At 35.6% G+C, this 22,174-nt stretch overlaps 1 protein-coding gene across 1 annotated transcript in view; it reads right to left on the bottom strand.

The window, feature by feature from the left end:
* Window positions 1–22,174, bottom strand: part of LOC101423538 (methionine aminopeptidase 1) — an 81,123-nt gene that overhangs the window by 12,730 nt on the left and 46,219 nt on the right. The window contains exons 2-8 of the mRNA XM_004453704.5: window positions 18,150–18,201; window positions 11,643–11,755; window positions 10,290–10,350; window positions 5,085–5,176; window positions 3,910–3,993; window positions 1,853–1,991; window positions 624–755 (exon numbers count right to left, since the gene is read on the bottom strand). Of these exons, the coding sequence (XP_004453761.1) occupies window positions 624–755; window positions 1,853–1,991; window positions 3,910–3,993; window positions 5,085–5,176; window positions 10,290–10,350; window positions 11,643–11,755; window positions 18,150–18,201 (673 nt within the window). The remainder of the gene's footprint in view (window positions 1–623; window positions 756–1,852; window positions 1,992–3,909; window positions 3,994–5,084; window positions 5,177–10,289; window positions 10,351–11,642; window positions 11,756–18,149; window positions 18,202–22,174) is intronic.

Raw genomic sequence — 22,174 nt, forward strand, 5'->3', positions numbered from 1 at the left:
TGAAGTACATTTATGTATGCATGTATATAGGCTAATATGAAAAGATCTCTAAGATATTATTAGGTAAAAAAATACCAAGTAACAGAATATTACAAATATTTTGATCCTATTTAACCTAATTAAACACATATGTGTTTGTGTGTATTTTACTGAATAGGGGAGAAAAATCCTAAATGTTAATAGTGGCTATCTCTGGAGAGGGGAGACATAAAAGGAAAGAACAAATGATGTGTGAAGAAAGATCTTTCATTTTTCTCTCATAATCTTCACTCTTGCTTTACTTTTTAATAGTGAGAACATAACACTTATGTTTTTCAAAGAATAAAAAGTAGAAATAAAAATTGCACTGAAGAATTATCCATATAATCTTCCTCATTAATCAGCCAACTAACAAAGGTAAATCACAGGAGAGCCAAAGGATGCTAAGCAATCATCCAGCCGATCCTCACCAAGGGATACCAAATCTTCCTTAAACCTATTAACGGCTAAAACCCAATGCTAACTTAGATAGAATAAAACTAAGCTGGTATGTACAAGAATTACACAGTGCAGTGATGTGTCTGTCATTCACTGCACATCAGCACAGAGCAGTCCTCCATGGGGTACCCAGCACCAAGGCTGACCTGCATCAATGGCCTGCATCAGACACTCATATGTGGTCTGGACTAGTTTCCGTGCTCCCTCATCCACATCTCCAACGAAAAAAGTCTCATTCAGGTCCCCATGATAACCACTGTGATAAAGAGTGATGTCCACTGCAAAAAAAAAAAAAAAAAAGTGCAAATATAAAGACCACATTTGTTTGTTTGTTTTTAAAATAAAACATCAGTACTTCCAAGGTGACAGCAGTATGCATCTTAATGAAAAAAGATAACTTCTGCATTTTCAAATTAGACACCAATGGATATATAGTTATTGCCCAACAGAAACTCCTTGCCTCTGATGCAACTTAACTCACTGGGGAAAACAATGATATAGACACACAGCACAAGTCAAATGATGGGTTTTCACACTATCTAGTATTAATCATATCAATTATGACAGAAGAAAATGAATTCAGGATGCAATCATGCAAGATCAATAAACATTACATTGAGGATTCTGCTACCTTTTTACATTAAAGAGAAAAAACTGCTTTCACTTATTTACTATTTACATAGTAAGACATATACTGTTCTACACTTATTTTTAAATCCTTAGTATGGGCCTTATACTTCCTGAACTTCTTACAATTCTAGGGAACAGATGTGGCTTAAGCAGTTGAATGCCCACCTCGCAGATGGGAGGTCCTGGGTTTGGTTCCCAGTACCTCCTAAAAAAAAAACAAAAAACAAAAAGCAAACAATAAGCAAAAAAGAATTAAAAAAAAAAAAAAACTCAGGGAAGCCCTTCCATATATGAAGTTTAATCCCCAGTACCTAAAAAAAAAAAGTTTTCAAGATTTTTTTTCTTCAAGTCTTCATATATTACTAATGGTTCTTCAACTATAATAAAGCCTGCTCTGACCCCTTCAAAACCATCACTTGGTGGGAATGGGGTATCACACTTGAATCAGTATGACTTTCACATTAAACTGACATCTTTCACCTATTTATCAATCACATATGAGATAATTTGCTTTAAAGAAACACATACTATACCAAGCAGATCATACAAGAGGTATCTTAAAAGCAACATGCACAAAACCATAAAATAGGTTTCCATATATTTTTGAGGAATATTAAATTTTAAATATGAAAAAGCCTAAGTTTGGTACAGGAAGAAAATTAGGAAAATACAAGTCACTTTATCAGACTCCCAAAATCTTGTTATTTCTTTGATTGTGGTGAAAAGTCACACATATATTTCTTACCATTAACAATATCACCTTCTTGCAAAGGCCGTCTGTCTGGAATTCCATGACAGATTACTTCATTCACTGAAGTACAACAAGACTTTGGGAAATTATAGTAATTCAGTGGAGAAGGATAACAATTTCTTGCAATGCATGCCTATAATAAATTAAAATATAGAAAAAATTTTTGGAATATGCAAAAGAAAAATCTGTGCAATTTTATGGTGCTCTCTGATGAATCAGATTTTAAACTGGAAAAATGTAAAAAATTTTTTGGACAAACACTACTAAGAAGAACATATTTATTATATTATTTAGAAATTACAGTAACTATTATCTTAAACAGTATGCAAAAAGGTTTGTGCCAGTCAGAGACACTGTATGCAAATGAAGTTTACTGATAATTGCAAAGGAAAAAAATTCACATATTATGAAGATTCTACTTTAGAATTAACTACTCCTTATGGAAAAAATTTATATTTAAAGTAAATATTAATAAGTACCTTCAATGTAATTATAATTTCTTATATAAAAACAAGCCTATGTCTCTATATCCAAATAAATGAATACTAGTATAATTAAGAAATGCTAAAGTACTTCCAGAGATATTTTAATCACTGCATTCGTATGTAACAATACTTAGAGAGAAAATGGTCTTTCTATAACAGTCTGATTTACTTGGATGTTTTTACAAACAGCGGTAATCACAGATTATACAATTTCTCTTCATGGATCACCACAGTATTCAGGCTAATAAATTTTTAATGGCTGCACACCATATCATTTGTTGAATACACCATAATCTTACTGGCAATTCCACTATAATTAGTTTGGAGTTCCCTCTATTACAAAAAAAAGTCGCAACCAACAACTCCATGCGTATGGCTTTTCCTTTAATTAGGTCTATCCTTTTATTAGGTCTATCCTTTTATATGTCTCATAGAGTAAAGAGTAGTAAGAATCAGATTGCCCTGATTCAAAATGCCAAGTCCATCACTACGAAGTTGTGTAACTTTGGACAAGTTAATTCACCTCTCTCTGCTTCAGCTTCCTTATCTATAAAATGAAGATAATAATATCTACCTCATGGTGGTGTTGGGGGCATAAATGAAATAATGTAAAAGAAGCACTTAAACAAGTGCCTGGCACATACAAAACATTCAAACTGCTATTATTACATACTGTATAATTTATATATAATTTGCATCCAACCTCAAAATTAGAATTCCTGAAAGATTTTTATAGCTAAAACCTAACTATCAAATTTCCTTTCAAAAGGGCTGTCCCAATTTACAAGACCATCACCATGTATATAAAGAGTACCAGTTTCATAATACGCATATAAGCAATGACAGAAACTCTTTAAAATAGTTAGGCAGTCTTTAATTTCTTTTAATTATCTGAACAGGTTTAATCATTTTTCCATGTACTACTTTATTAATGAGTACATGTCTTCTTTTATGAACGATCTACTCATAAAATGTGCAAACTTTTCTACTTGAGTCTTAAGGTCTCTCCTTGATGGTTAGACAATCTTGATTTAAAAAAGAAATCCCTATATCAAATTTAATACAAATATTTATCTGGTCTGGGTTTTGCCTTGTTATTGTGGATATGAAAAGAAGCCTATTTTCTACTATTCTGGCTTCAAAAGTTGTAGTCTTTTTTATTTCAAAATATTTCATATACAAACAGATCATGGCATGATTTATTTAAAATACTGGTAATAATTTATAAAAGGTAAACTAAAATGCTTATGAAATGAGATGTCTCAGAAACAAGATATTTTAACCTCACCTTGGATCTCAATATAACATATACTTAAATATGTGAATAATGTGTGTTGATATGGGTTTGTGATCCATTATTAGACTATGACTTTTTTCAAGTAAATAAATAAAATAGAAAATATTAGACTGTATCATACCATAATAAAATGTTTGCTTTCAAATTAGCTTAGCCAAGTTACTTTAGACACTCAGACCTTAAGAGTACTGTATTTTTTAGAAGTCTAAGTCATCTAATAATGTGCAAATGTTTTTCAAAGTATGAAGTTCAAAGTAAATATATCTTACTAAGTGCACAGCATGATCTATTTCTTCAGTAGTTACACCTGGTTTAATCATCCCAGCAGCAATATCCAATACTTCTCTAGCAAGCTGTAAAAGAGGAATACTTAATACATTCAGAAATATTATAGAAGAATCTGTACCATTTGTACTGACTCAGACTTTGTGCAAGATTGGTAAAATGAATCTTCCCTTACATATTAATAATCCTGCATTTCATTTTAAAGCCATTTTTATTTCTAATACCCATCCAAAATAAAAATAAAATTGAGTATGCTAAACTGGCAAATAGCTTAATAAGTAGGTCTGACTGCTTCTATATGAAGACATACATCCTAAGAAATTTAAATGACAGTCAACTGAGGTTGAGTTCTCTAGTATTTCTTTAATGGAGGAGGGTAGAATGAAATGAATGAATTTCCTCAAGGAACTACAGTAAGTAAGTAATAGGAATATAAAGTCTGCTTAAGTTTATCAAAGAAAATTAGCATCAAATCATTTCTAAATTACTGTGCGAAAACCTTAAGGATCATTCTAAATGAATGTTCAATGTATCAATTGCTTTTCTTCAATATAAATATGAGAACTCACCTGGTAAGTAGCAGCCACTAACTTATAAGTATTTTACAATATAACCTTAAATTAACCTAACCCTATACCAATCTTGAACTGTTTTTTCTTTTTTCCCACACGGGGCGGCTCTCCTTGCAGGGAGCACTCCTTGCGCGTGGGGCTCCCCTACACAGGGGACTCCCCTGCGTGGCACAGCACTCCTTGCGCACGTCAGCAGTGCATGTGGGCTAGCTCAGCAAACAGGTCAGGAGGCCCTGGGTTTGAACCCTGGACCTCCTATATGGTAGGCAGATACTCTTATCAGTTGAGCCAAATCCGCTTCCCGTTGAACTGTCTTATTATGACGACTCATGAAAATAAAATAACAAAATATCATAAAAACCTGTTTTTTTAATCCAAAAATAAAATACGATTACCTGCCATATTAATTTTCTAACAGGCTACTTAAAAACTGTTGCATAAAATTATGATATAATAATTTAAGAAAAAATGATGTCTAGTCATAGTCTTCTTACAATATAACATTTTATACCTTTATAAATCAGCAAATCATTGAATTCCCACCTAATGACAACATGGCCTACAAATGGGAAAAAATAATAACTCACCCTACATACAAGTCGCATCCCTTCTATATCTTCAGTTGAGAGTAATTTAATTTGAGAAGTACCTTTAAGAGCCTGTTCAGATTCAGACATTCCTGAAATGGAAAATCGGTAAGTAAAACTAATTAATGGAAAGGCATAGTATTCATTTTTTTCAACATGAAAGGAAACGTGCTAAACAAAGGGAAAGAATAATTCTAAATAATGACATTTTCAGCTCTATTAAAAATCTGCCAATATTTATGGATTACTTATTATATGCCAGGCTATGTGCTCAGTAAATGATTCACATTTGAATATTTTTTAAAGATTTATTTATTTATTTATTTCTCTCCCCTTCCCCTGCCCCAGTTGTCTGTTCTCTTGTGTCCATTTGCTGCGTGTTTGTTTTTCTTTGTCTGCTTCTGTTGTTGTCAGCGGCACTGGAATCTGTTTCTTTTTGTTGCGTCATCTTGCTGTGTTAGCTCTCCATGTGTGTGACGCCATTCCTGGGCAGGATGCATTTTTTTCATGCCAGGTGGCTCTCCTTACGGGGCGCACTACTTGTGCATAGACGGGACACCCCTGCGTGGCAGGGCACTCCTTGCGTGCATCAGCACTGCATGTGGGTCAGCTCCACACAGGTCAAGGAGGCCCAGGGTTTGAACCACGGACCTCCCATGTGGTAGACGGACACCCTAACCACTGGGCCAAGTCTGCTTCCCCCACAGTTGAATATTATCATACAATTTACAAAGTGGCTTCATGATTGTTATCTCATGAAGAACTATGTACCAACAACTGATCAATCAATTGCACTCATTTATTTTTAGAAACAGGAACCTAAATCAATGTCTTTCAAACTGCGGTTTGTGACCTATTAGTGGACTATGACTAAAGTTTTTTTTAAGTAAATAAAACAGAAAATATTTGATTGTATCATACTATAGTAGGGTCAAATGTTGTGAAGTTTTTGACTGTTACATTTATTTATATAAACATACATTTACACATATCATGATATAAAACATACTTGTCACTCTGGATCATAGTGAAAACCTTTTTGAAAAATATTGCCCTAAAAATATTTGTTGATTATTATTAGCTTAATTCAAGTAATTCATACATTTAAAAGTAATAAAGTCAGCATAACAATTATTCCAAAATTTGATAAAAATAAATCAACTTATCTTATGTGTACATACTGATGTAAATATCCTAAATGAAACATTACCAAACAGAAGACAAAAAAGTATAATACACCATGACTTAAATGAGATTCATACCAGAGAGCAAGGATAGTTAGATATTAGCAAGTCTATTAATATAATTTATCACAGTCATAGATTAAAGAAGGAAAAATAAATGTCACCTCAAAAGAAAGGTAATTCTGATAACATGTCCAACTACCACCTTAATTTGATAAATATAAATCTCAAGCTAAGAACTACCATCATGGGATACCCACTAACGTTTAACACAGTTTGGCAGTACTAGCACATGGACTAAAATAAGAGAAAGAAATAAGATGAATAACATTGGAAAGAAAAGGATAAATCTTTATCAATTTTAGACATGGCTGTTTATTCCTAGAACAAGAGAATCAACTAGAAAATGATGAGAAATAAGAATTCAGCAAGTTGGCAGATTATAAAATAAACGTATCAAAATCACTAACTTCTCTATTTATAAACAATGAGTAGAAAACACAGTAAAAAGTTCTATTCACAGGAATAAAAAGATAAAGCATCCAGGAATAATCTTAACAATAAAACCCTATACCAAAAAAATGGAAAACACCACTAAAAGACAAATGGAAATTTAAAAATATATATATATATAACACAATATACCCTGTCCTTGAATAAGAAGACTCAATATTGTAAAAGTGTCAGCTCTTCCAAAATTAGTCTATGAATTTAACAATAGCTCAATAAAAAAATGCCAGCAAGATACTATAGGGAACCAGACAAGCTGATTCTAAATTCCACATGGAAAAACAAACATTCAAGAACAATCAGAAGAATTCTGAAGAGGAGGAAAGATGGGGGGGCGACAACAAGGTCTTCCAAATATTAAAACATTGTATAGATATAAGACTAAGAGAGAAGCGGATATGGCTCAAGCGATTGAGTTCCTGCCTACCACAGGAGAGGTCCCGGGTTCAGTTCCCAGTGCCTCCTGGAGAAGACAAGCAAGACAGTAAGCTGGCGTGATGGGTAGACATGGCAAACTTATGCAACAAGATGATGCAATAAGGAGACACAAAGAGGAAAGACAATGACAGACACAACAAAGTAGGGAGATGGGGTGGTTCAAGCCATTGAGTGCCTCTCTCCCACATGGGAGGTCCCAGGTTCAGTTCCCGGGGTCTCCTAAAGAGAAGACAAGCAGACCAGAGAGCACACAGCAAATGGACACAGTGAGCAGACAATGAGTGCAAATAACGAGGGAGGAGGAATAAATAAAATAAATCTTAAAAAAAAAAAAAGGAGTTTGGCAATGGCACCCAATTAAATGAGTTAATGAAAAAGAAAAGAACCCAAAAATAGACCCAAGTGACAAATTTAATACAACAATAGAGGCTGCATTTCAAATTAGTAAAGAAATGAATGATTTTTAAAATAACTGAAAAATCCTGGAAGAAAACATGGGAAAACATTTTTATAACTTCTGAGCAAAAAGCTCTTTCTAGATCATAAAACTATACTTTAAAAAAATAAGAAATTTTACTATATATGAATGCTTGCCGTGAATACAATGCTACATAAGAAGTTAGTCATGAATATGCTATAAACAAAGACAAAATGTAAATGGTCAACTAGGAAAAAATATTTATAGCACATACATCAAAGCACTACTACTCAATCTAGAAAGAGCAATTTTTTAATTGATATAAAAAAACTTAGTAACCTAAAGGGAAAAAAAGGGCTAAGACTGTGAATAGACAGTTCAAAAGAAAGGAACATACAAATGACTTTGTTTTTTTAAAGATTTTATTTTTATTTATCCCCCCCGCCCTGTTGTCTGCTCTCTGTGTCACCTTGCACCCTTGGTGGCACTGGGAAACTGCGTCTCTTTTGTTGCATCATCTTGATGCATCAGCTCTCTGTGTGTGCAGTGCCACTCCTCGGCAGGCTGCACTTTTTTCTCATGGGGCAGCTCTCCTTGCAGGGCACACTCCTTGCGCTTGGGGCTCCCCTATGTGGGGGGGAGACCCCTGTGTGGCACGGCACTCCTTGCACGCGGTAGCTCTGCGTATGTTCTAGCTTACCACACAGGTCAGGAGATCCTGGGTCACGAACCCTGGTAGGCATACACTCTACCAGCTGAGCCATGCCTGCTTCCCACAAATGACTTTTAAGATATGAAAAGATGTTCACAGAGGCTCCCATGTTCTTAATGGGATTATCAATTAGCAAAACCTCTGAAATTTGTAATACCTCCTAAAATTTAAAAATGCATAAATTCTGTGATCTAGATATTTTACTTTAGGAAATTAACCTAGAGAAATACTCTCACATGTGCACAAAGATGTAAAAACAAGAATAGTTATTGTAGTCAAGTTGGTAGAAGCAAAACCCTAGAAATAATCTAAATAATCCATTACTAGGAACCTGGTTTAACAAATTATGATACAACACACAATAGAATACTATGAAGTCATTAAAAAGAAAAGAGATGGCTTTAGATGAGGTTATGTGGAATTATTTCTAAGGTATATTAAGAGTTTAAAGCAAGGTGAAAAAATAGATATATAATTCTTTCCTTTTGTGTCCGAGGCAAGTGGGGAGCTAATGAGTGTGTACACACATAAAACTTCTCTGGAAAGATGTGCAAGAAACTGGTAATGGTGGCTACCTCTGGAAAGTAACACTTTTCACTGGGTATTTGTTCATTCTGTTAGAATTCCTAATCCAGATACATTTTTAAAATACAATTTAATACTACATTCAATATTAAATAGAGAAAAAGGAAATTGTATGTCTTCAACAGTATTCTATCTTCTGATTGTCTTTTCCTTCATTTTATCTGAAACAGTAGGATTTAACTAAATTTTAAAATGAGGGAAGCAGATTTGGCTCAATGGACAGAGCATCCACCTACCACAAGGGCGGTCCAGAGTTCAAACCCAGGGTCTCCTGACCCATGTGGTGAGCTGGCCCACACACAGTGCTGATGTGCACAAGGAGTGCCATTCCATGCAGGGGAGCCCCACATGCAAGGAGTGCACCCTGTAAGGAGAGACGCCAAGCACGAAAAAAGCACAGCCTGCCCAGGAGTGGCACTGCTCACATGGAGAGCTGACACAGGAAGATGACACAACAAAAAGAGACACAGATTCCTGCTGCTACTGACAAGAATACAAGTGGACACAGAAGAACACACAGCGAATGGACACAAAGAACAGACAACTGGCAGGGGGGCAGGAAGGAGAGAGAAATAAATAAAAAATAAATCTTAAAAAAAAATTTTAATGATATTCATGAGAAATTAATACAATTCCCACTTCTTAGAGAATAAGTTGCCAATATGTAACCATTTTTGACATGCAAAATCAGAAACTTCACATAGTTCAATTTAAGAAATGTGAACAGGCTCTAAGGTCAGAAATGGTCCAATAACCTGTGTTATAAACTACCATCTTCTCCCGTTTTCTCACTTTCATGATATATAAAATGGAGAGGACAACAGAACCTACCTCAGGAGCGCTGAAAGTATTAAATGGAGCAATACATGTTAAAAACTTAGCACAGTACCTGGCACATAGTTAAGTAAAATTAAATGCCAGTTACTATTATATCATTGTCATCATAATTACCTTTTACTACTACTATTTCTATATTTGCTCTTTAGTTAGACATTCACTCAAACTCTCTACAATTTGCTTTTATCTAAATAAATAACATTGAATGAAGGGAGGAGGACATGGTAAAATCAAAACTATTTTTTTTCTAGAATTTGCTCTAACAATACAAAAGCACCATTAATATGAATGCATCACTTAACAACTATATAAACAATGTTTCTGGAATTGGGTAGATTTCTAAGGGGGAAGAAGAGTCTTTAATTATCTCCAAAGTTCTAGCACGGATTGAAAAAAACAAATTCACATTTAAAAGAAGTCTGGCACAAACTAGAAAATTTCTACAAGAAAAACTTTCCTTTTATTTCGCAGCAGCCCAGCCCACAAATTGAAAAATTAAGAATCAGCATAGCAGAACTTACCTAAAGGATGATCAGCATAATCTGGTCTTTGAATATAACTTGGCACTGGCCTTGTTGGCATCTAAAAAACATCAAAAAGGATAGTTAAAACTGATTAAAAAATGGAAATAATTTTTATTACTAAAATTTGCTAAAAGAAAATAAAACTGGGGAAAAACACTATAAAGTACATTCAAAACTTTTAAATTATATTAAATATCTTAACAGATATCAACTTTTTGTTGTTGTTGGTTTTTCTTCCTCTCCCCCCCCACCATTGTTTGTGCTCATTGTCTTCTGCTCTCTCTGTCTGTTCATTGCATACTCTCTGTATCTGCTCATTTTCTTTTCTTCAGAAGACACTGGGAACCAAACCAGGGACCTCCCATGTGGTAGGGGGGGTGCCCGATTGCTTAAGCCACCTCTGTTCCCTGCTTGTTCTTTTTTCATGCATCTCCTCATTTCATCATCTTGTTACATCATCTTGTCAGGTCATCTTGTTGCACTGGCTCTCCACACCAGCCAATCATGTCAGCTCATCATCTTTAGGAGGCAACAGGAAGCAAACCTGGGACCTCCAACATGGTAGGCAGGCGCCCAACTGCTTAAGCCACATCCCCTTCCCAAGAGATCTCTATTTGATTAAAATTAAGTTTTGCTTTCCTGGTGCTAATGCTACCTCTTCTCTTGGAACATGTAAAAACAGTATAGAATGGCCAAGGCCAATAAGGATTTTAAATTACATATAGACAAGATATCTGTGATGTTCCAAACAAAGTGGCAAGTCAACAACAAACTAATGACTTGAGCAGCAAAATGTTTCTAGTCATTATCTCTGGAAGGCAGATATTTTGATATTTGCCCAATTTTTTAAAAAATTAAAGATGTATTCCTTTTACAAAATGAAAAACATCACTAAAGAGAATTTAAATTGTTATGGGTGACAAACATTTCAATTTAAGTGGACTGCTATGTTAAGAATCTGAGGACCATCTGTCAAAAACACAAAAAGGGTTGGGAGTGGCAGAGAACCCAGTTCTATATTAAGGAAGAAATACATCATGTTTAAAAAATAATTAGGAAAATAGTAAATATACACTACCATCCTGCCAACCAGAAAACATCTATTCTGTCCTCTTTTTAAGATTAAACAAATTTTGGTCCTTTCAACTAAAATATTTTCCACTCCTTCTATGATTGGCAATTATCCCTTACTAACTTTCAAACGTTAAAGAGCAAGGATGCAAGATCCTCTGCAAATTGAAAGCTGATTATTATGACTCATTTCTAGAATAGGAATTATGAGTATCATTTTTAGGAAAATGAAAAATTAGTTTCAAAGAATGTTAAATTCTTATTACCTTATTTACTCACCAGTGGATAATGCGGTCTGAGTTTACCAGTGTATCGATAACCTGCCCATGGGTCAGTGTTAATATCACCTTCTACAGTCCAGGAAGACACTTCTCGCTTTGCCTTTTCATCTTCTAGGAGACAGATGATTGAATGATTATGATAGAGAGATAAATGAATGCATATTTCTCTCTTCAGTGGTCAAGCTTCTGAACAGCAGCATACTTTAATATCACTTGTTCAAAAATCAGGCCGGAGAGCCCAGGTACAAAAATGCAGCAAACTTCCACTCTAACCTAAATCATCAAGCTACTGCCTTACTGCTATACCTACAACTCTTACCATTTCTTTTAGAATATCTAAATGTCGTGGAAGAAAAAGTATAATCTAAATATATTCCATGTTTTTTACACAATATTGAATAGGAATATCTCATAGAACCCTTTCCTCAAGTAAATGCTCAATGCATTCTTGACAATGTCAATTTATAGGAAGCCCATCTAAAAATATATCTGAGCCACAGCAAAAAAAAAAAATCTTCCCAACTGAGAACAGATACTACTAATGAAGTCTGTGCTCCTACTGAAAGAACAGAGTCTAAGTACCCCCACAAAATAAACTTACAGGCAAAAATAAAAATTTCATCCTTAGTTGATGAATGTCTTTCAAGTCAATATTTCACATTGCTTTGAAAATGTTATGAGCATCATTTGTCTCATCAGGAAAAGGATAATAGAAGGAGGCAGGAGAAAGGCAGAGACAAGGAGAGAGAACAATTTGTTGAAAGTTACTAAAAACTCGGTAGAAAAGTTGAAAAAGAATCTCACATGTACGTGCAAAAACCCTACCATGTTAGTTGTTAATACCTAATGTTATGATTACAGAAATGCACCTGTTTCCACAGAACAGGATCATTTACGGTGTCAGATGTCAGCACACTGACTGCACCTCTTATCTACCAACTAGGAAAACCTACATATAATACTTTAGACAGCAGAAATTCAAGTAACAGGTAGACCAAATATCAACCTGTAAAACATACAGTGAACACAAAGGTTTTCCTGATTACTGTCATGCTACCATAAATTCTAAAAGTCAGACTTCAAACTAATTTTAGAAGTGTCCAAGAAAAAAAAAAAAACATTCCCCCTTTAAAAGCAATTATTTAAAGTGAGAAATGAGGAAGAGAAGACAGAATTATTTTATGTTAAACTAGAAAGGATCTTAAAGACAATCCAATCTAATTTCCTCATTTTACAGATAAGGAAACTGAGGAGAGATCCAGTTTGCCTGGGCAGACTGGTGCAGGCATGTTAATTCAAAGTCTGATACTCTGTCCAAGCTGCATGTAGTCAACTTTGGATTGAATGAAGCTTGAGATATTAATAAGAATGCAAAAATATACCCAATCTACCCATGCTGCATTTGAAGAGGACACACTTAAATATTACATAAAAAGTGAGGAATATAAGAGAAGCTCTACTATGCTACTGAATTTTAAATGCTTCCCCCTCTGAAGTTCAAGAAAGCCACTGTGAATGTTAATGTCAACAGAAAAACTGTTTCTCATCCCAGGACAAAAATGGACTATGCATTGCCACCAAGGTCAAACATTATAACAAAAAAGATCAAAATGCAGGCCAACTACTCAACAAGACAAGCCACCCAATTAAAACATGGACAAAGGACAAGGGACTTGAATAGACATTTTCTCTAAAGAAAACATACAAGTGGCCAACAAGCATAAGAAAAGGTGATCAACATCATTAGCCATTAAATATAAATCAAAACCACAAACAGATTCCACTTCACACCCACTAGAATGGCTATTTAAAAATGGAAAATAATAAGTTTTGCAAGGATGTGGAGAAATCAGGTGCCTTAATGATGGGAAGATAAAATGGTATAACCGCTGTGGAAAACAGTTTGGTGGTTCCCTAGAAAGTCTGGTATAAAATTATATGACCTGGAAATTGCACTTCAAGGTATATACCTAACAGAACTGAAAGCAGTATCTCAAACAGCTATTTGTACACCAAGATTTATAGCAGCATTATTCACAATAGCCAAAAAGGTGGAAACAACTCATAACCATTACCAGGTAATCAAAATATGGTATATACATACAATGGAATATTACTCAACCATGAAAAAAGGAATTAAGTTCTGTGACAAGGTACAACATGGACGAACCTTGAAGATACCATGTTGAATTTTATAAGCCAGGCACAAAAGGACAGATATTGTATGACTTCACTTATTTCAAATGATTAGAATAGGCAAATTCATGGACACAAAAAGTAGATTCATTACCAGGGGCAGGAGAGTAGAGGCATAGGGAGCTATTGCTTAATGGGTACAGAGATTCTGTTTGGGGTGACGGTAACACAACAATGTGAATGAACTGTATGCTTGAAAGTGGTTAAAATGCGAAATTCTTATGCTGTATATATGTTACCACAATTTTTTAAATGCAAGTCAACTGAAATCTGCTTCAGCTATGAACTGCATCAAGTGATTTTGTCTGAAACATGAATTTCAAGAATAATTTTCACCTCAAACCTGGAGAAGAACAGCAATTAAGATGCAGACTTTTTGCTTTAACACACTCACACACTCCTGGAAAGGGAGCAGGGGAAAGGGGGGGGGGAGTGTAAAATCTTTCAAAGCTTCCTGCTAATCTGCATTCTAGCCTTCCATGATCACTTTACAAAAGATGTACATCAATGATTGAGTGCCTGCTTCCCATGTGCAAGGTCCCAGGTTCAATCCCTGGTGCCGCTCTGGGAAAAAAAAAAAATAGAATTGCAAGCGGTCAAACAAATAATAGAACATAAAAGCTATCTGGAGAAACACCTAAAATATGGCAAGTTCTTTTTTTCATCTCTAGGTCTAATTTACTTAGAAATTTTACACAGGAAAAATAATTTAGTTTACATTTTAGGACTAATTTAAATAATCTAAAATATAAGTACTAGACACATAATCAACACATAATAAGTCTGAGTAGAACTGGGGGTTGATAACAAAACTGCATACTAACTGGTCTCATGAAAGTACCTCTAATGCCGTCCTTCAAACATCACGATGCAATAGGGCCAGCTAGGCTGCAGGTAATGTCAGGAGGACCTGATGTGTGCAAAGTCCACCCCAAAACGGATCACATTCACTTCAAAGGTTCTTCAAAGGGTTCTATGTAGGCTGACTCCTCCAGTCGGCTTACACAAAATACGCACATGTCTAAGCTTTGCCTGGGACAGGTTTTACTGATAAAAATTCTAACCTTATTCTTTCAGAGGTGATTATTAAGTAGCTGTTAATCACTTACTATGCTATACACACATCCTAAGTACTTTACTTGAGTTTGCTTTCTTAATCCATACCACAAACCTATGATTTCAGCATTTTGGATGTGAGGTTTAGAGTAATCAATGGTCACAAAATTCAGTAGAGCCAGTTCTAAAACACAGCAAAACATTTTCTCTCTGCAATCCTAAATATCATGCACTCAACCTACTACCACGCATTAGTTTGGAGGGGTGGAAAAATAGAAGAAAATTATTATTTAGAGTTCTTTATTCAGACGAAGTTTCTATATCCTGTTTCTAGCTATTCAAAAGATATCTGTCACCTTGCACTTTAGGAAAATGGGGGACAAGAAAAACTGAATGATACTGATAGACATAAAGAGTATAAAATGAATATAATCTTAAGATGTGAAGTGTACAACTTTTACAGATCAGACTAAAAGCAAATGCTACTTAAGTACACTCTGGCAGTAGATGAGGTGCTTTTAATTAAGATGAGATGCTTTTAATTAAGGATTTTACAATTTGACTGGTCTTCTTTATTATGATACCTAAGAAATAAACTCTGTCATTGAGTCAGCTATTAATTCATACTTGAAAATTTCCTAAGGTCTGCACAAAAAAAATTAAGTTTCTGCAAAGAAAACTCCAGGTCCAGATGATTTCATTCAGGAATTCTAAAAAATATTTAAGGAAGAAATAATACCAATTTTATACAATCTTTTCTAGGAAAAATAAAAAGCAAAATATTTAAAAGACATTTACATCTGACTTTATGAAATCAGGATTACTTTAATATCAAAACCAGGCAAAAATATTAAAAGCAAATTATAGACAAAGAGCCCACATAAATACAGATGCAAATCAGGGGTCTTAAGCCAGAGATCAGTACACATTATATTTATTCAAAAGAGGGAAAAAAAAAAAAAAAAAACTGAGTGTATCATCCTTCAGCACATGAACAACTTGGCTTTATGCCATCTCACAACTGTTTCTTGAGGGAAAAAAATGCTCTCTTCTAAGACTCCCTGGTTCCTTCCTACTATCCCAACATTCTTTCCTCCTATTCCCTTTCTGAATACTTTTTAGACCTGAAGGACGCCCTTCTCCACGCAGTCCCTCTAGGACTGTCATCCACAACAGTATACGTGGGTCAATTTCCTAGGCTGTGAAAGATATAGGACTGGGTCAGTTGAGGGCTCTCTCCCCAAAACAACCCAAAGGGAATAAGAACATACAGTTCACCCATGAAGAAAATCACCCCCGAAGATCCAAGAGGGTACCATCTAAAAGATGGCACCAAACCAAAAACTAGAGGAATAACTGAAATTCAAATAGCCTATAAAAAGTCAATGCTGTAATAATATTGTTTTTACTTAGGGAAAATTTGCTGTTTAATTCCTTTGTATAGGTCATAATGAAATAGCTCTTCCCTCAGAAAATCCAGTATTGAAGGAAACAGGAATACTTCACTGAATTAGAAAACATCTGGAGCAGAGACCCACTCTGAGCTTTTCTACTAATATACTGTTTAACCTTAAGTAACCTTTCTCTTCTCTATGCTTTACCTTTCTGGGTATAAAGTGTTACTGGCTCAAAGAATCTGGGAAATACCCAACGCATAAGAAATACAATATTTAATACTCCTCAGTAAATAAAATTAATTAAATAGCACTATTTAAAACTATCCCTGGGGAAGTGGCTGTGGCTCAATCAGCTGGGCTCCCATCTACCATATGGAAGGCCCTGGGTTCGCGTCCCTTGTGAAGGAAGGCTCGCCCGCACACCATGGAGCGCTGCCCAGCCCACAAGCGCCATGGAGAGCCAACTCAGCAAGGTGACACAACAAAAAAGGGAGACAAGTAAAAACACAATTTTACTTCCTTTCCCTCAATGGTGACTTAGTTGACCTCAATGAGATTTTAAGGTGTTATATAAAAATATACCAAACTTCATTTGATCAGCTAACTCCTAAAAAATATACAAGCAGATAAATATAAAATACCAATATCAATAGCTGAAATAGAAACCTCATGCCAAGGACCATGTGCTATATGCCACACTTTCATCCAAGAGATGGTAATGGTATAGGAACAGAAAGCCCTTGTCAATTTTCTGGTAATTGTGGGCATCACCATCCCAAAATCCTCAAAATTGGGGAGTGATGGTTGTCTTAAACTAGCCAAACTGATGACGTGAATTTGTAGGCTGAATAGCCAGAGCAGGAGAGCTCTTTGAATGTGAGATACAACAATGTGTCGGGCAGCAATAGCTAAGAGGCAGCCACTACTTACACTTTGTGGTGTCTCACAAAGCAAATTCATACAAGAAAATAAAATATTAGACTGCAGGTATTAACATTAAATTAAAAAAAAAGCAAAGTAACATAATTTTGAGCAGGAAAAAAACATCTACATTGAAACTAATCAAAAATAAAAGAGGGAAGCAGTTGTGGCTCAACTGATAGAGCATCCGCCTACCATATGGAGGGGAAGTCCAGGGTTTGACACCCAGGGCTTCCTGACCTGTGTGGTAAGCTGGCCCACACGCAGTCCTGCCACACACAAGGAATGCCATGCCATGCAGGGGTGTCCCCCGCGCAGAGGTGCCCCACGCGCAAGGAGTACATCCCTCAAGGAGAGGCGACCCACACGAAAAAAGCACAGCCTGCCCAGGAGTGGCACCGCACACAGAGAGCTGATGCAGCAAGATGACACAACAAAAATAGCGACACACTTTCCCGGTGCCGCATGACAAGAATGCAAGTGGACACAGAAGAACATGCAGTGAATGGACACAGAGAACAGACAATGGGTGGGAAGGGGAGAGAAATAAAATAAATCTTAAAAAAAAAAAGTGAAAGGCATCTGGCTAAATGGAATCAGATGTGCATTCATCTAGAATATGCAAACACTTCTATCAAAGAAAGGAGGGCACCAAAAGATTAGGGTACTATCAGGTATTACTCAAGCAAGATCCCTCCATCCTATCATGTTTTCATGCTAAATACATGATATAAGACTAATAAAGACATTTTGCAGCTACATTTTATTTATATGACTACACATAAAAAATTTTATTTTTAAGTATCATAATTCTAGCTTTCAGGATTACACTTTCAGAACATTCAAAGATGCTATTTCAGAACTGCAAGAATCTTGTCTTCTGCACAAAAGCCACTTCTAAGCCAAATGGTATAGAGCTAAGTGATTTTACTTACTTGCTTTCTTATGTAGTAACTTGTGAGTAGCCCAACTTCCTTTAAAACATTCCTAAAAGAAAAAACATAAAAATTAGTGGGAGGGTTTCCCTAATTAGAAACATTTTAAGGCATGTTATATGTAATAGATACTGTAAACTTTATTTGCAAAAACCAGTCTGTGACTTCACTGTATCAAATATTTGGAACAGCTTAAGAAATGAAACTCAAAAATTCACTTTCAAAAGATATCTAAACTTTGTTACTTCAAGTAAGCAAGAAACAGCCTATATTTTAAATAGTAGTTATACTTATATTTCAATTTTATGTTACCAAATTATTTGAAGTACTTGAATTAACCAATTAATCAATTTTATACTGGAAAAAAGATGAAGAAAAATTTGCAATTCTTCCCAAAATAATCAAATGTTTATATTTGCAAACATAATAGCAGTATGGACAAGAAAAAAGAAAAATAAGAAGAAAAAAATATCCCTGGCACTATGTCCATCCTATTACACCAGTGATGCTAAAGCTATTTTTCCTAAAAGTTTCCCCAAGGTCTCAGAGGGCAGGATCTTAGCAGCTAGCAATATATGGATATATTGAAGTCCCAGTGCTTATCATTGTGCCTGGCATTGATCAAGCCCCCGATATATATTGGAGAATGAACACAGATTAATGTGACCATATACACAAAAGTCTTTTCTTAGTTGTATTCGGGAATGTAAAATATTTTCATTATTACCTTTTGGGACAGATTGTAATCTACTTAGCAATTAGACTCCCCTTTCCCTCCCAGCAACAGAATCCTGCTATAGCTGGTGTTGTAACTTACCCAGCTAAAAACACCCCCAGCCACCTTGATGATACAGGCGTCCATGTGACCTACTCTAGCCTGGTTGTTATGTGAGGTTTCCAGGAAAGCTTCTTGGAATAGAGAAAGATTCTTCCCACACCTATTTTCTACCCTTTGCCCTTTCCTTGCTTCCAGCTTCAAACCCAGAGCTGCTCAAGGTGAAGCAGCAGCCTTGACCACAAAGCAACCTAAGAATAGAGTAAGAACATCAAAAGAGGCCAGAACCCCTAATGATACTGTGTGACTGCTATTCCAGTCCCTAACTATCTACCACCAGAATCTTCATTATAGAAGAAAATATCAAAGACAGCAGAAAAAAAGTCCACAATTTTATTTTTGGAAGACCTATTAGTTAACAATCACATTGGATAGTGATAAATAAAAATTCAAAGAAAAATGGCATTTAATCAGTTACTCACCTGCTTAATAACAGACAAAAAGGGGATGGGGCAGGGAGTGGTATCTCAGGATGGCAATGGTAAATACAGTAGGTTGAAGAGTGGACATGCAAAGATATCAGTCCTAATCCCTGTAACCTGCAAATGTGTCCTTATTTGGAAAGGGGGTCTAAAAGGATCTTTGCAGAGGTTATTGAACAAGGCTTGTGATGGGGAGAACATTGTGGATTATCCAGATGGGCCCTAAATTCCATCGTAAGTGTCCTCATAAGAGAGAGGGAAAGGTAGATTTCACCCGGAGAAAAGAGGAGGCAGTGTGACCAGAGAGGCAGACACTGAAGTGCTGCGACCACAAGCCAAGGAATGTTGGCAGTCACCAGAAGCTAGAAGAAACACAGAATGGATTCTCCCTTGAGCCTCCAAAGGGTGGCTTAGCCCTACCAACACCTTGATTTCAGGTCAGCAAAACCAATTTTGGTCATCTGGCCTCAAGAACTGAGAAAGAATAAATGTCTACTGTTTGAAGTCATCCAATTTGTGATAATTCATTATAGTCACAACAGGAGACAAACACAGTAACTAACAACACATCAGGGCACATATTTTTAATTGAAACAGAATACAGGACTACATAGTCTTTCAACAGCTTTTTCCACTTACATGCACCTATTAATGGAGTATCTCCCAATTATTCATGATAATTTTTAAATGGGGAGGGCAAAGGCACATAACATTTTAAGAAATGGAATTTCAGTCAAGCAATTTCAACCTCTTTCTCTTCCTCCTTTTTCATTATACCAGCTTAGAATAAATGAACTGAAGGTTTGCCCAATGAGAATCATGTATGGCTAAAATGGCTTTCATATCTCTTAGGTACTGATACAGCTTATATTACAACACCTCTCTGAATATTCTTCCTGAAAAAACTAAGGGCTGATTCTTGGTCCATCACATGTATATGGTAGCTTTCTACCCTGCTAAAATCCAAAGCTACTTCAAGTGTTAGGAAAAGTACTAACACAGTCTTTTACCCTCACCCTTGCCATCCCCCTTCCTGACATCAATGAAATTAGGATATGCAGAAGACCATGAATTTGAGAAACAATCTGTCAGGAACATTATAGAGGAGATTTCTGGGCAAAGAAGGATTAACAGATATGACTTTTTGATTTCCTTCAGCTCCAAAATCTGTGATTCCATTTTACAAGTAATTATGGAAGAAACTGCAAGTTCTCAGAAAGTAAAAACTTGACAGCAAAACAAATATCTCAAAAAAAAATTAGGACTACTACAACTCAACCATAAAAAGATAAACAACCCAATTTAAAAACAGGCAAAAGCAATGGACACAACCAATCCAATGTCCACATAGAAGAGGTGGCATTGGATTGGGAAAAGTGGACATGGTGGACGATGGGTATGGGGAAAGGCAGGAAGAGATGAGAGGTGGAGGCGTCTTTGGGACATGGAGCTGCCCTGGATGGTGCTTCAGAGGTAATCACCGGACATTGTAAATCCTCACAGGGCCCACTGGATGGAATGGAGGAGAGTATGGGCCATGATGTGAACCATTGTCTATGAGGTGCAGAGGTGCCCAAAGATGTACTTACCAAATCCAATGGATGTGTCATGATGATGGGAACGAGTGTTGTTGGGGGGGGGAGAGGGGGGGTGGGGGGGTGGGGTTGAATGGGACCTCACATATATATTTTTAATGTAATATTATTACAAAGTCAATAAAAAAAATAAAAAAAAAAAGAAAATGATTGGAGGGGAAATTTGGAGAAATATATTTTCACATGCTTAAAGCAAAAAATAAAAATAAAAAAAATAAAAAAAAATAAAAACAGGCAAAAGACATGAGTAGACATTTCTCCAAAGAGGAAATACAAATGGCTAAAAAGCATATGAAAAGATGCTCAATATCACTTAGCTATTAAGGAAATGCAAATAAAAATGACAATGAGCTATCATTTCACACCTAGCAGAATGGCCATTATTGAAAATAAAAAATAATAAAGAGAACTACAAATGTTGGAGAGGATGTGAGGAAACAGGAACACTAATTCATTGCTGATAGGAACGTAAAATGGTACAGCCTCTGTGGAAGACACTTTGGCAGTTCCTCAGGAAGCTAAGTACAGAATTACCATGTGATCCTACAATCCCACTAACTAGGCATAAACCAAGAAGAACTGAAAGCAGGGACTCAAACAAATATTTGCATACTGATGTTCATAGCAGCATTATTCAAACTGCCAAAAGACGGAAGCAATCCATGTGTCCATCAACCAAGATCGGGTAAACAAAATGTGGTATATATATATGATGGACTATAATTCAGTTGTAAAAAGGAATAAAGTCCTGATGCATATGACAACATTGATGAACCTTGAGGATATAATGCTGAGTGAAATAAGCCAGGTACAAAAGGCCAAATATTGTGTGATTTAGCAATTATAAATTATAATTATAATAAGTAAACTCATAGAGGTAGAATCTGGAATATAGGCTACCAGGAGGTAGACTGAGGCTAAAGAATAGATAAAGGTTTGGAAATGGATGGCAGTGAAGGTAGCACATTACTGCATATAATCGACAGCACTGAACTGCATAGGTGAATATGGTTAAAAGAGGACATTTTAAGGTGTATATATTATAATAAAAATTAAAAGATAAAACATAGGACTGTATAACGTAGTGAACTTTACTGTAGAAGGACTGTGGCTAATAGCACAAAAATGCTCTTTCATGAATCATAACAAATGCACAGTACTAATACAAGTAAC

This window comes from Dasypus novemcinctus, chromosome 1 (assembly GCF_030445035.2).
Source record: "Dasypus novemcinctus isolate mDasNov1 chromosome 1, mDasNov1.1.hap2, whole genome shotgun sequence".
NCBI classification, from domain to species: Eukaryota; Metazoa; Chordata; class Mammalia; order Cingulata; family Dasypodidae; genus Dasypus; species Dasypus novemcinctus.